Below are 11,181 nucleotides of genomic sequence, written 5' to 3' on the forward strand. Positions count from 1 at the left end.
GTGTTTCTTGATATATATATATATATATATATATCAAGAAACACCGGTGGAAAATGATCATCTGTTGTATATGTCTTCCACCCTGTTCGTGAAACTTTAATAAAACGCAATAAAATTTTAATTTCAATATTATTTTTTTAACGAAACCTTATATCGCTGCGTTCATTTGTTTTCTTTTATTTATATATTACAATATGTGAAATTGTCTCTTTTTTTTTTCTTTTTTTATAATGAATTTTTATTTATTAGGCAAACAAAAATATCGTTTCTTTTTGTCATCAAATAATTATATTTCTAATGTTGAAAATGTTTAATTATTTTTCTTTTTTTTTTTTGTATCTTTTCACAGAATTGTCCATTTCGCACGAGGTTCGCTGTTATTGCAATCAACCGGATTGCGTACCACAAGGATACATGTGCCGTGGTAAAAGTTGCTTCACCGAAATACGCCCGAACGTTGGATCACCCTTATTAAGCACGGAACATATTACGTATAGCGGTTGTTTCGATCAAAATTTCAAGGAACCGCAATGTCCAGCAGGATTTATATGTTGCGAACAGGATCTTTGTAATCACGTAGACAGTCCTGAAATGAGGAATACGCTTAACAAGACTATACAAAGTAAGTTTTCATCCTTTTCTCTTCTATACAATTATCAAATCCACGCATATTAAAAAAAAAAACATAATATATTCATAAATAATATTATTTTTCTAATATATTCTATACACACACAAATAGGATTTTGATTATCCAATAAACGATAATAATTACGAATTTACTATAAAAATATAATATTTAATCACATTCCTGATTATTATTATATATTATTCAAGTACTTCTTTTTTAGAAAAACTTTTTACATCCATTTACCTTTTCTTGTTTTTTTTTTACTTAATCCTATTAGTTTATCTTCTCTCTTCTTTCGTTATCTCTAAAAATTATATAATAAATAAAATAATGTTTTTTTTTATATTTAGTGATATTGGATGAACAACGAGCGTATCTAGGACCAGTACAACCAACCGGACACGGAAGTCAATCTTCGGATAACTGGTTTAAAACCGCGACGATAGCCGTTCCAATAGGTGGAATCATTGCTCTGTTGATCTTGGCCAGTCTTGCAATCAGATTTCTAAAGCCAGTACCTCTGCAAAGCGACAAACTCGGAGGTCACAGAACGGCAGATAACGGGCCACCATTACTGGGACCAGCTAAAGTGCCTCTCGTTTAAAATAAGAAGAAAAATTATACAAGAAAATAAACAACATGACGAAGAAGAAGAAGAAGAAGAAGACAACAACAAGAAAAAACAAACAATGAATTTCATTTTGCGATCCAAAGACACTTGTTTATATATATATATAAAAATCGCTTAACCTAAAGCGAATTTAATTAATTAAGTAACTATAACATATATTTACATATGTAAGAAGCTAGCGAGCTATACTTGGCTCTACTTGGCTGTGAATCCTTTCATGGGAAGCGTCTTTTTAATTGTAAATTATGATTGATCATACACACCGTTACTCGACCCCCAACCTCTCCCACCCTGCCCCCTGATCCTCTTACCGTCGCATTTTTTTATATAAATACGCCTGAAAAGGCACGATTATTTTGTAAAGTAGATAAAAAATTGAAAAAGGGAGAGAGAGAGGGAGCGAGGAGATTAAAAAAGAGAGAGAGAATGTGTATGATAGTGAGAAATGGAAACGTTTGAAGTTACATATTGTAACAAGATGAACATTTTCGGTAGCGTTAGATGACAAACTTGTAAATAGAAGATTAATTTAGTAACATTACTTCGCTATTGATTAGCTATCATGAAATAATCTTTGAAATAATGCATATATGTGTATAATATTGAGCTATGCAACAATGCGATAGAAAATATTTGAGAAAGCTCGGTCTTTCGATATAAAAATAAATAAATAAAAATGAACAACTCGGGTTTATTGCTGCTGCTGTTGTTGTTTGTTGAGATGTTGTTACGAGTAAAAAATAACGATGAGATTGTAATTTTACGATTGTGCCTTTTTGTGTAACAAAAAATGGAAGAACAAAAATATAAAACGGGAAGATAATACGATAGACGTGAAAGACAGAAAACAACGGAAACGATGGATACTTGCCGATATAAACTAGCCGAGAAGAAAAAACAATACAATACATACTGGCATTTTTGCAACGTCCGATCATTGATCGTACAACGCGTATTTACCGGACATATTTCTATATGTATTCCATTATAAACATTTATATTGTGATATAGTATGACTTAATATTATTATGTAAAGTTATTATTATTAGACAGACCTGTAATATTGCGCGAGTTTCATCGCATTATTTCATCGTGATTCAAATTATTACATCACACAAACTCGCGAAAGGGATTATTAATAATAATAATAATAATAATAATAATAATAATTATAATAATAATAACTCGATATATGAAAGAAATGAATTTTAGGAAAATATAACGGAAGAGTTTTTTTTCTCAATACTGCATCTCTATTTATTTGATCTGTTTCTTTTTTTTTATATATATATATGTATATGTATATATATATATATATGTAGGAGAAAGGCATGTGTGGGGGGGTTGGGGGCAGTGGGGTTGGGCGGTCGTTGTTACATTTTATCTTTATCTTTCTCTTTACTCTTTCACTTGTGTTCTCTTCACGAGAGGATGGGAGGATACTTCTCCTCCTTGGTCTCAAAAGACTCTCTCACGAGTATTCTCTCTCTTTCTTTTTCTCTTTCTCTCTCTCTTAGAAAGAGGCTTTTCAGTTGGTCGGGACGAGGACGCGGTGTGTGTGTATGTTTGTTTGTTTGTATATGTTACTGGACCCTGAAAGATTTTTATACGCGTGTGCACAACCGTGTGCAACTCGTGGAGAACACACTCAGGAGCACATTCATTCTCTTTCCTTCTCTCTCTCTCTCGTATTTAAAATAAAAAGGATAAAACAAGAAAAAAAAGGGTTAGCAGCAGGAGGTCGAGAAGGCCTACGAAGCAAAAGAGAGAGAGAGAAATACGGCCGACAAGTCCACAAGCCCGAGGAAAGCCCATCCAAAAACAAACATACTGTTTCTTTCGGTCGTTCATTATGCGCCCATGGCATATTAATTATTTCCCGATAAGCTGTCCTACCTTTCTTTTATTTTATTTCATTTTATTTTATTTCATTTTTTTTTAGTCTTCTTTTTCTTTTTTACTTCATTTCTGTCTTTCATTTTGTATCCTTTATTTTTCCATATCTTCTTCTTCTTCTTCTTTTTCTTTTTCTTCTTCTTGTTGCTAGAATTGCTAGCTTGGTTGGTTGGTTGGTTGGTTGCTTGTGCAACCCTAAGTCTTCGAAACAGCCGGACGCGCATTATGCGAGAAACGGTGCACGCGGCTGCGGTCAACATTAAAGAGAAAGAAGAACAGAAGGAGGATGATTATATAGTTGGATATTTTTGGATCTGCACGCAATATCGGTAACCCCCCCCCNATGTTTTGGCATCACAGTTTGAAATCGTACAGCATCTTTCTTTCTTATCCAAGTTCGTCTATAGTTTTTTTATTTTTATTTGTTTAATATTTCACTCGTATTCCGCGCTTTTTTTTTTCATTAATCAATCAATCAATCACCTTTCGCACTTTCTAAATAATTCTGGAGAAGACAACATTTTTAGTTTATAAAAATACAGTCCCAAGATATATATATATATTTTTTTATGTAGTCCTGCCTTGTAGTTTATCTTTTTCCATTTTCTTTTCATATTTGTTCTTTCATTCTTTTATTTCCGAATCGGGTAAATCGGCTATATTAAATGTCAATCGAATTTCAAGCATGACATCTTATGTACATATAAATGTAATTTAGGAATATCAAATTCTTTTGACATATCGTCAGTCGATTCGTCACAACCCGCATAATGCGTTTTATTTTTTAATCACTTACAAATTGTAGTTATTTATTTCTTCTTCTTGTATTATTATTATCTTTTTTTTTTCTCTTTAAATATGTTACTTTAGAAGACAATTTCGCCGAACGATTTAACGTATGCTTCATGAAGTTTGTTGATAAAATCTGGATCGCTTCTCAATAGATAATTAAAAGCTTGAAGTAGTTGATTCCTTGTCAGCGGTTCTAATGGCCTAGCTAAAGGTTCTGCAGGACTTGGAGCCGCAAACATAACAGGTGGTATCAATGCAGGTGCTAATCCTGTACCCGATAAAGATGGAGTCGTGATAATATCTTCTGAAGCCTGAATTAAATAATGCAGAGATATATGTAAGAAAAATTAGGCATACACAAAAATAAAAATATATATATATATAAAAATATTAATTATTCTTACTGTATTGGAAGGCGCTTGAGCGAATAAAGATGAAAGAGGATTTGTATTACTAGTAGTAATAATATTTGAAGTTTGATGATTAGTTATGTTAGAAGGTGTTGTATTTGTTGGTGATTGTATCCTAAGAAATCCGGATGATCCATTATTTTCATCATTACTTTGGCTTATCGGTGGTTGAAGATCTAGAGAAACTGTTCCCGATGTAGACATTGACGATTCTTGAGAAGCAGTTTTGTTCCTTCTTTTAGACCTGTTTAACAAAGTTAAACTACCTACATTAATCGATGTCGTTGGAGGAGTAGGTTTTAGTGACTGCAATGTTATAGGCTGTGGAGTTATTGATCTCTGTTGCTTTTCGATATGCTCTAATGTGTGCGCTGCTGGATGAGACATTAATCGTGCAAGTAGCAAAGGCTTATTTTCATTTGGGCCTGTAGTTATAGCAGTTGGTTGATCACCAGCTTTGAAATGTCCAGTATTTACCTAAATAATAAAATCATAATAGTAGTTATTGATAACATCAATTTTATAATAATAGGTGTTACAATTTATTTATTAATATAAATTATTTAATAAACATTAACCTTAGCTTTCGCAAAAAAATCCATAACACTCTGAGATGTAACATCGGGACCTAGTGGAGCCATAAGTGGTCCAGAATTATTATCCGTTGCAGGAGTATTAGATGGAGATTTGCTATCGGACGGTTTCCCACCACCTCCACTGTTTGCTCTATTAGTATTAAAATCTTCTTGAGCTTTACTAAGCATACTAAATATATCCACATTATTCTCATTAGATCCTGTATTCTTCTTATTTTGAATAGGTTTATTAGCTGCTTTACGATTTTTTTCAGACTCCATAACGAGTTTATATAACATTGCAGCTATACGTATACACTCTTCTTTGTCATAAAACCAAATACCATAAATATTACACCGTGAATTTCTATATAGTAGAAAAGGTGCTTGTAATTGTAAGTCTAGGCCTTGCGTTACAGGTTCCACTAAATTATTTGTATTCAATCTGTGAAAAAAGATAACGTAAAATTAAAATGTACAACCTTATGAATAAATATAAGTAAAGTATAAAAAGCATAAGCATGCATTTATATATAAGCATAAGCATGTATATATGTACATATATATATATATATATATATATATATATATATATATATATATATATATATATATATATATATATATATATATATATATATATATGCATATATACATGATTTAAAAAATGTAATGAAAAACAAAGATGCAATACCTATTCATTATAAGAATACTATTATATGGCTCGCCATTTCGAGAGTAAACAAATAGAGCACCCTCGATGTCAGTTTTTTCCCACTCGTTATTATCTCCATTAAAAGTGTACAAAGCTACATGGGTCGCTGTCTCGAGAATATCCTTCACGTAGGGGTCAACGCGTTTCAATGCGGCCACGTTCATTCTCAATTCCGTCAAGTCCGTCATATTGTCGGATAACTTTTAACACAAAAATAATAAAATATAAACTTCTTTAATCTAACAATACACGATTCGACTTATTCGAATGAGCTTATAATTAGGAGTCCGGTATTTTGAAGCAAATCGAGCAGCTGCTTCTTATGAACGCCATAACATACTTTAAAGGCTTATACCGTTTGAGCATCGTTGTTGCCAACATTACCGCAAAGTGCGCTATTGTAGGCTTTTGCGTCGGAACGCAACGTTTTCTAATTGGTCGAAATCAAATATCAACCATTTTAATTCTACGAATTAAAAAAAGGCTTGTATTATTCGATATGCTACAAATTAATCGATTATTTTTCAACCAATCGGATTTTGTTTTTATTGCGACAACAATGTACCGGTTACACCTTCTCAAATCTCGAAATCTAAAGGCGGGATGATTGTGAAATACTATTGAATATTGAATATATTATGACGATGTTTCTCTTATTATTCAGTTTATTTTTACTGTTTCAAAGGAATATGTGTAACAAGTTATAGATCATTTACTATTTCTATTTTAATATATATATATTAATATTCGTAATAATATTCATAATATGCAACTATTACAATCAGGCCCGTTTCTATATTTTTAGGAACCCTGTGCGAAATGGAAAATCGGAGCCTCTGAAAGTTAGTGACATATATGAAAATTTAAGAATTTAAATTCGCCACATGTAGAGTAATGTTATCGACAAATTTTAATAATAAAAAGAAGAAATGACCAATCAAAGGAATGAACATAACAATAAAGGAAGGAAAATATTAAAAAAGTGCGGTAAAAATTAAAAAAAAAAAAAGGTAATGACTGAGAAGGGGTTAAATGTACGAATATTTAATTCGTAACATATTTAATTAAAGATTTTCTTCTAACATTTCGTAGATCACAAGAATATTTCTATTGGATGTGAATTAAAGATAGAAAAAGAAGGAATGCGTTTGAAGAAAAAAGTATACAAGATTGAATATTAGCGAGGATTATGCGCGGTGGTTAAGCGCATGGAAAAATTGGGTCGATGTGGGAAAGATGGCGGCAGCAATGTTGTGCGCGTGAGAGAGAGAATAATACTGATAGATAGATTTTTAATGAAAAAAGTAGAAGAAAAGATAAAGTAATGGAAATACCATTGTCTACGTGTAAAGTGAAATTTCCTAATCGGAAGTTCGCATAATGTATCGTAATATCTATCTAAAATATAATCAAGATAATTAGAAGATAAGAGTTTGTTTACGATAAAGTTTGTGACCACCGCAACGTGAAGCCAAGTGTGAAAGGGTAAAAAAAGGGTAGAGAAACGGAATCGAAAAGAAAAGGAGAGAGATTGACTGGTGATTAAATAGTTGCCGGACTTCGGCCCGGTGATTAAATATCAGTAGAAATGCTGAAACAATTGCAGATGGGAATGAGAGCTTTTCTCTTGATGGCTTCCCGCGTGTGGACATGCGTCTGTTTTCTACTCAAGAAGCAGGTTAGAGCCGTAAGTAGGTGCTTCGCGCCTCTTTCTTTCTCTCTCTCTCTCTGTTACAGTTGTTTTTCTTTTTTCTTCCTATCGTATTCGTTTTTTCTTTTCCTTTTTCGGTTTTGTTTTTGTTTTTTTTTTTTTTACCAGCTAGAAAAAGATACACTACTGCGATGTGTCATTTTATCTTTGTACATATATACATAAAAAGTATGCTACACTCAGTGAGAAACAAGTGCACCTTTTTTCTCGTTGCATAATCTTTTATATTTCTTGTATCAATGGCATTGTTATTGTTATGATTGTATGCAATAATATTTTAAATTACATTAAACAATGTTTATTTCCAATCATCACATTTGGGCTTTTGTATTAATCGTAATGGCGAAACTAATTTGATAACAATATTTTCATTGATAATGCAATCTGTTTAAGAGTTTTTAAATTGAATGAATTTGTTTGTATAGATTTCGCAAATGCAGCCAGTTAAGTATGAAATCTTCCCATTATCTCCTTTATCAAAGCATAGACTTAGTAAGTAATATTTTATTCTATTTGTATTTGATTAAATAATTATTTGTCTGTATTATTATTATTATTATTATTATCTATTATGTGATTCTTAAATATGAGTAATATGTATTGCAGGTATAGTTAAGAGAAAAGTATTAGTACTTGACTTAGATGAGACCTTAATTCATTCTCATCATGACGGGGTGGCAAGGCCAACTGTTAGGCCTGGTACGCCTCCAGATTTTGTTCTTAAAGTAACGATAGATCGACACCCTGTTCGATTTTTTGTTCATAAAAGGCCACACGTAGATTTTTTCTTGGACATTGTTAGTCAATGGTAAGATCTTTGTATTAAATAATATCTTAATTTACGTATTTTGTATTAGTTAACACGTTAAATACCATGCTGGTTTTTATGAATCAGCTTTAGACTTTTTGTTCAGGCTACATCGTTCACCAGTGGTTGACATTCTCGTATATAAATTTTCTGGATGATGAATTATCGTGGGCTAAAAAGAAAGCTAAGCAAAAGAGACTTGGTGCTTAACGTGTTAATATTCTATGTAAAATTGATATCATTCTTATATTTAATTTAGGTACGAATTAGTGATTTTCACTGCATCTATGGAAATTTATGGTGCAGCTGTGGCAGATAAATTAGATAACAATCGAGGTATTTTAAGGCGCAGATATTACAGACAACATTGTACTCCAGAAATGGGTTCCTATACTAAGAATCTTTCTGCCATTTGTTCAGATTTAGCTTCTGTCTTTATTCTTGATAATAGTCCTGGAGCCTATAGAGCTTATCCACGTAAGTGATATTATTTGCTTTATTTTATTTTTCTCTTTTTTGTTATAATTGTTATAGTAATAGCGATTTCAATAGTGGTGTATAAACATAGAAAATTTGAATGAAATTTAAAAAAGCTTGTGTGCTTTTGTAACTGTAACTGAAAATATTATTTTTTTGTGATGTTGGACTATTATGTTCTAAATAAATTTGTTAATATAAACTGCGATATATTTATATATACATGTAATTAATTTTATTGCAACAGACAATGCGATACCTATCAAATCATGGTTTAGCGATGCAGGAGATACTGCTTTATTGAATTTACTACCTGTTCTGGATGCTCTACGCTTCACGCAAGATGTGCGATCAGTTCTTTCAAGAAATTTACAATTACATAATACTTGGTAGCATAATTTTAATTGATTGATGTACTAGGCATACTAGCAATCAATCGTGTAATAATTTAGTGTGTCTAGATTAGGATTATTATTGTTATTGGTAAATAGGATGCATATTAGAATGCTGTCCAGATAAATGAAATGACGAACCCCTTACCCTGTCCTCATTTTGTATACTTGTTATGCAAAAGATAGTGAGTCTGTGTCTAAGGGAATGGGATGTTCAGCCAATTACTATATCAGCACAAAAATCTTCTATAGAATAATTTTTGTATACAATTTGATTCGTGATTTATCAAATGAAATATCTGTTTTCTAATTATGCATTTGCCAAAGATGATAAATTGAGAAAAAAATTTGTTAAATTATATTTTACACAAATTCTCTCTCTCTCTTTCTCTTTTGAAGGAGGAGGAAATATTGTTTTATTTAAATCTATTTAAATTTAATTTTGGCAGGCATGGCAATGAAATGATTATTTTGAAATACTTCTATTATTGTACATTATCAATCTAGAATGTAGAAAAGAAACATACTAAGTCATACTTCAAATAGACTTCGCTGTAACTCACTGTATCAGTGAGGCAGCCGTCTGACTTGTGTCTAATATAAAGAAGTATTAAAAATATTTAAAAAGAAACATTTCCTTTGATCAAATTTTTGCTAAAGTTTGAGGACTTAAAACCAGTTGAATTCAACAACCTGTGACATTAATAAAATAAATAAATCAGCAAAATAATGAAAATCTATGCATATACATGTATACTCTGTCCGCTTGTCTAATGATCTAGAATTAATGATGAATATTATGTACATAATAGCAGTAATTAGAAAACGAATGTGTTTATTATGGAGTGGCTAGTGTGTGTGTATGAAGAATGTAATTAAGTCATTAAGAGTATAAACTTTATATAATATTTATTATGAATACATATATATACATATATGTATATATATTAAGATCGATCAGTAAATAAAAAAGAAATATTACAATTGCAGAACATGGCTTTGTTTTGGTCGTATTTTGAAAAAGAGAAAATAAAATAAAATATACAATGAGGAAATAAATAAAAAAAAGAAGAGAAGTATTTAAAATGAAGCAATAATTAGTTACTTTTTATAGATCTTTATATATTTTTTTTATTTAGTAATTTATAGAGAGAGAGAGAGAGAGAGAGAGAGAGAGATACCTTATTAAATTATTTATTATTTATTAAGCTGCAAAATATTGTATTTATATTATACTGAACGATCCATATATACATAATTGTATATATTCGTATAAACATCAAACTTACGTAGTGTTAAAATCTTATTTAAATTAAGACATGCTCATGTGCGCTAGATTGAAGTACCAATAATATGTTCTCAAATAAACAACTTTCAATGGAGAACAATTCTTAATTTTTGATATACAGGATGATCATTGTAAAGGTTGGCACATTAAAAAAGAAAGAAAAGACAAGAAAAAGTTCTTTGTAAGATTAAAAGAGGAAAATAAACGTTTTCCATAGGAATAATTAAAAGTTTTATACGCTTTTCAAAAAAAGTTTTGGTATTATAACGGATTTTGCAAAAGAATTGTATTATAATAAAAATTGTAAAATAATACGCGGGTTTGTTAACTATAAATGAATAACAATCGTCGTATAATTAACTTTAAATAAAATTTTTCGGAGAAACTATATTTGTGATGGGTTTTTTGCTACTTTTACACATTGGTGCGTCAAAATATAAAAATTAATTATACAATTCGTAAATAAAATCTCTTTGATTAAAAAAAAGTTTCTTCTTGAAGTATCAATAAATATAATTCTTTTGATAATCTTTACAATGACTACCTTATATATTAAAGGATTTTTTTACATTGATTTATAATACATTCACATAATTTTAACATGTTTCAAAATAACATTAGAGCTAGCCATTGCTAATAAAAGAAATAGACACAATATATAACAAAACAAAATTATATTATTATACAAAAGAAAACTAAAACAACAAAAATTATTTCCAAATATATAACATATGTGTGTGTGCACATAAAATACTACATATTTAATGTATGTATTCTCTACGTATTCATATAGCATAAAAAAGAATTTTTTTTACGCGAAAAAATTTTTGAAACTTTATTTGATTCTTTGTATTA

At 30.4% G+C, this 11,181-nt stretch overlaps 3 protein-coding genes across 4 annotated transcripts in view; 2 read left to right on the plus strand and 1 right to left on the minus strand.

Annotated features, from left to right (window-relative positions):
* The window catches only part of LOC106788658 (BMP and activin membrane-bound inhibitor homolog), a 35,040-nt gene extending 32,572 nt beyond the window's left edge, over window positions 1-2,468 (plus strand). The window contains exons 2-3 of the mRNA XM_014752113.1: window positions 350-622; window positions 982-2,468. Of these exons, the coding sequence (XP_014607599.1) occupies window positions 350-622; window positions 982-1,235 (527 nt within the window). The 3' untranslated portion in view covers window positions 1,236-2,468. The remainder of the gene's footprint in view (window positions 1-349; window positions 623-981) is intronic.
* Window positions 2,469-3,507: 1,039 nt separating this feature from the next.
* On the minus strand, window positions 3,508-6,023 carry LOC106788660 (mRNA-decapping enzyme 1A). The gene is made up of 4 exons (XM_014752115.1): window positions 5,630-6,023; window positions 4,939-5,380; window positions 4,355-4,837; window positions 3,508-4,261 (listed from the first exon to the last, which is right to left on the minus strand). The coding sequence occupies exons 1-4, from the start codon at window positions 5,836-5,838 to the stop codon at window positions 4,025-4,027; spliced, it is 1,371 nt and encodes a 456-aa protein (XP_014607601.1). The 5' UTR covers window positions 5,839-6,023; the 3' UTR covers window positions 3,508-4,024.
* A 752-nt stretch (window positions 6,024-6,775) lies between these two features.
* On the plus strand, window positions 6,776-10,224 carry LOC106788656 (CTD nuclear envelope phosphatase 1 homolog). Of its 2 annotated transcripts, none has more exons than XM_014752109.1 (5): window positions 6,776-7,337; window positions 7,787-7,853; window positions 7,968-8,169; window positions 8,429-8,646; window positions 8,894-10,224. In XM_014752109.1, exons 1-5 carry the CDS (start codon window positions 7,239-7,241, stop codon window positions 9,037-9,039), a joined length of 732 nt encoding a protein of 243 aa, XP_014607595.1. In that variant the 5' UTR covers window positions 6,776-7,238; the 3' UTR covers window positions 9,040-10,224. The 2 variants fall into 2 exon arrangements, with proteins under 2 accessions (XP_014607595.1, XP_014607596.1); XM_014752110.1 differs by having other exon boundaries at window positions 6,777-7,328.
* Window positions 10,225-11,181: the final 957 nt, after the last annotated feature.

This window comes from Polistes canadensis, unplaced genomic scaffold, assembly GCF_001313835.1.
Source record: "Polistes canadensis isolate GaletaPanama2010 unplaced genomic scaffold, ASM131383v1 scaffold_146, whole genome shotgun sequence".
Lineage (NCBI taxonomy): Eukaryota > Metazoa > Arthropoda > Insecta > Hymenoptera > Vespidae > Polistes > Polistes canadensis.

Bases quoted from the DNA above. Each gene is read 5' to 3' on its own strand.
- LOC106788660 (XM_014752115.1), bottom strand. From the start codon at position 5,838: ATGACGGACTTGACGGAATTGAGAATGAACGTGGCCGCATTGAAACGC. The intron at 5,381-5,629 runs GTATTGCATCTT...CTTTTTTCACAG, and splicing joins AGTATTCTTATAATGAATAG to ATTGAATACAAATAATTTAG. The intron at 4,838-4,938 runs GTTAATGTTTAT...TTTATTATTTAG, and splicing joins ATTTTTTTGCGAAAGCTAAG to GTAAATACTGGACATTTCAA.
- LOC106788656 (XM_014752109.1), top strand. From the start codon at position 7,239: ATGCTGAAACAATTGCAGATGGGAATGAGAGCTTTTCTCTTGATGGCT. The intron at 7,338-7,786 runs GTAAGTAGGTGC...TTGTTTGTATAG, and splicing joins TCAAGAAGCAGGTTAGAGCC to ATTTCGCAAATGCAGCCAGT. The intron at 8,170-8,428 runs GTAAGATCTTTG...TATTTAATTTAG, and splicing joins TTGGACATTGTTAGTCAATG to GTACGAATTAGTGATTTTCA.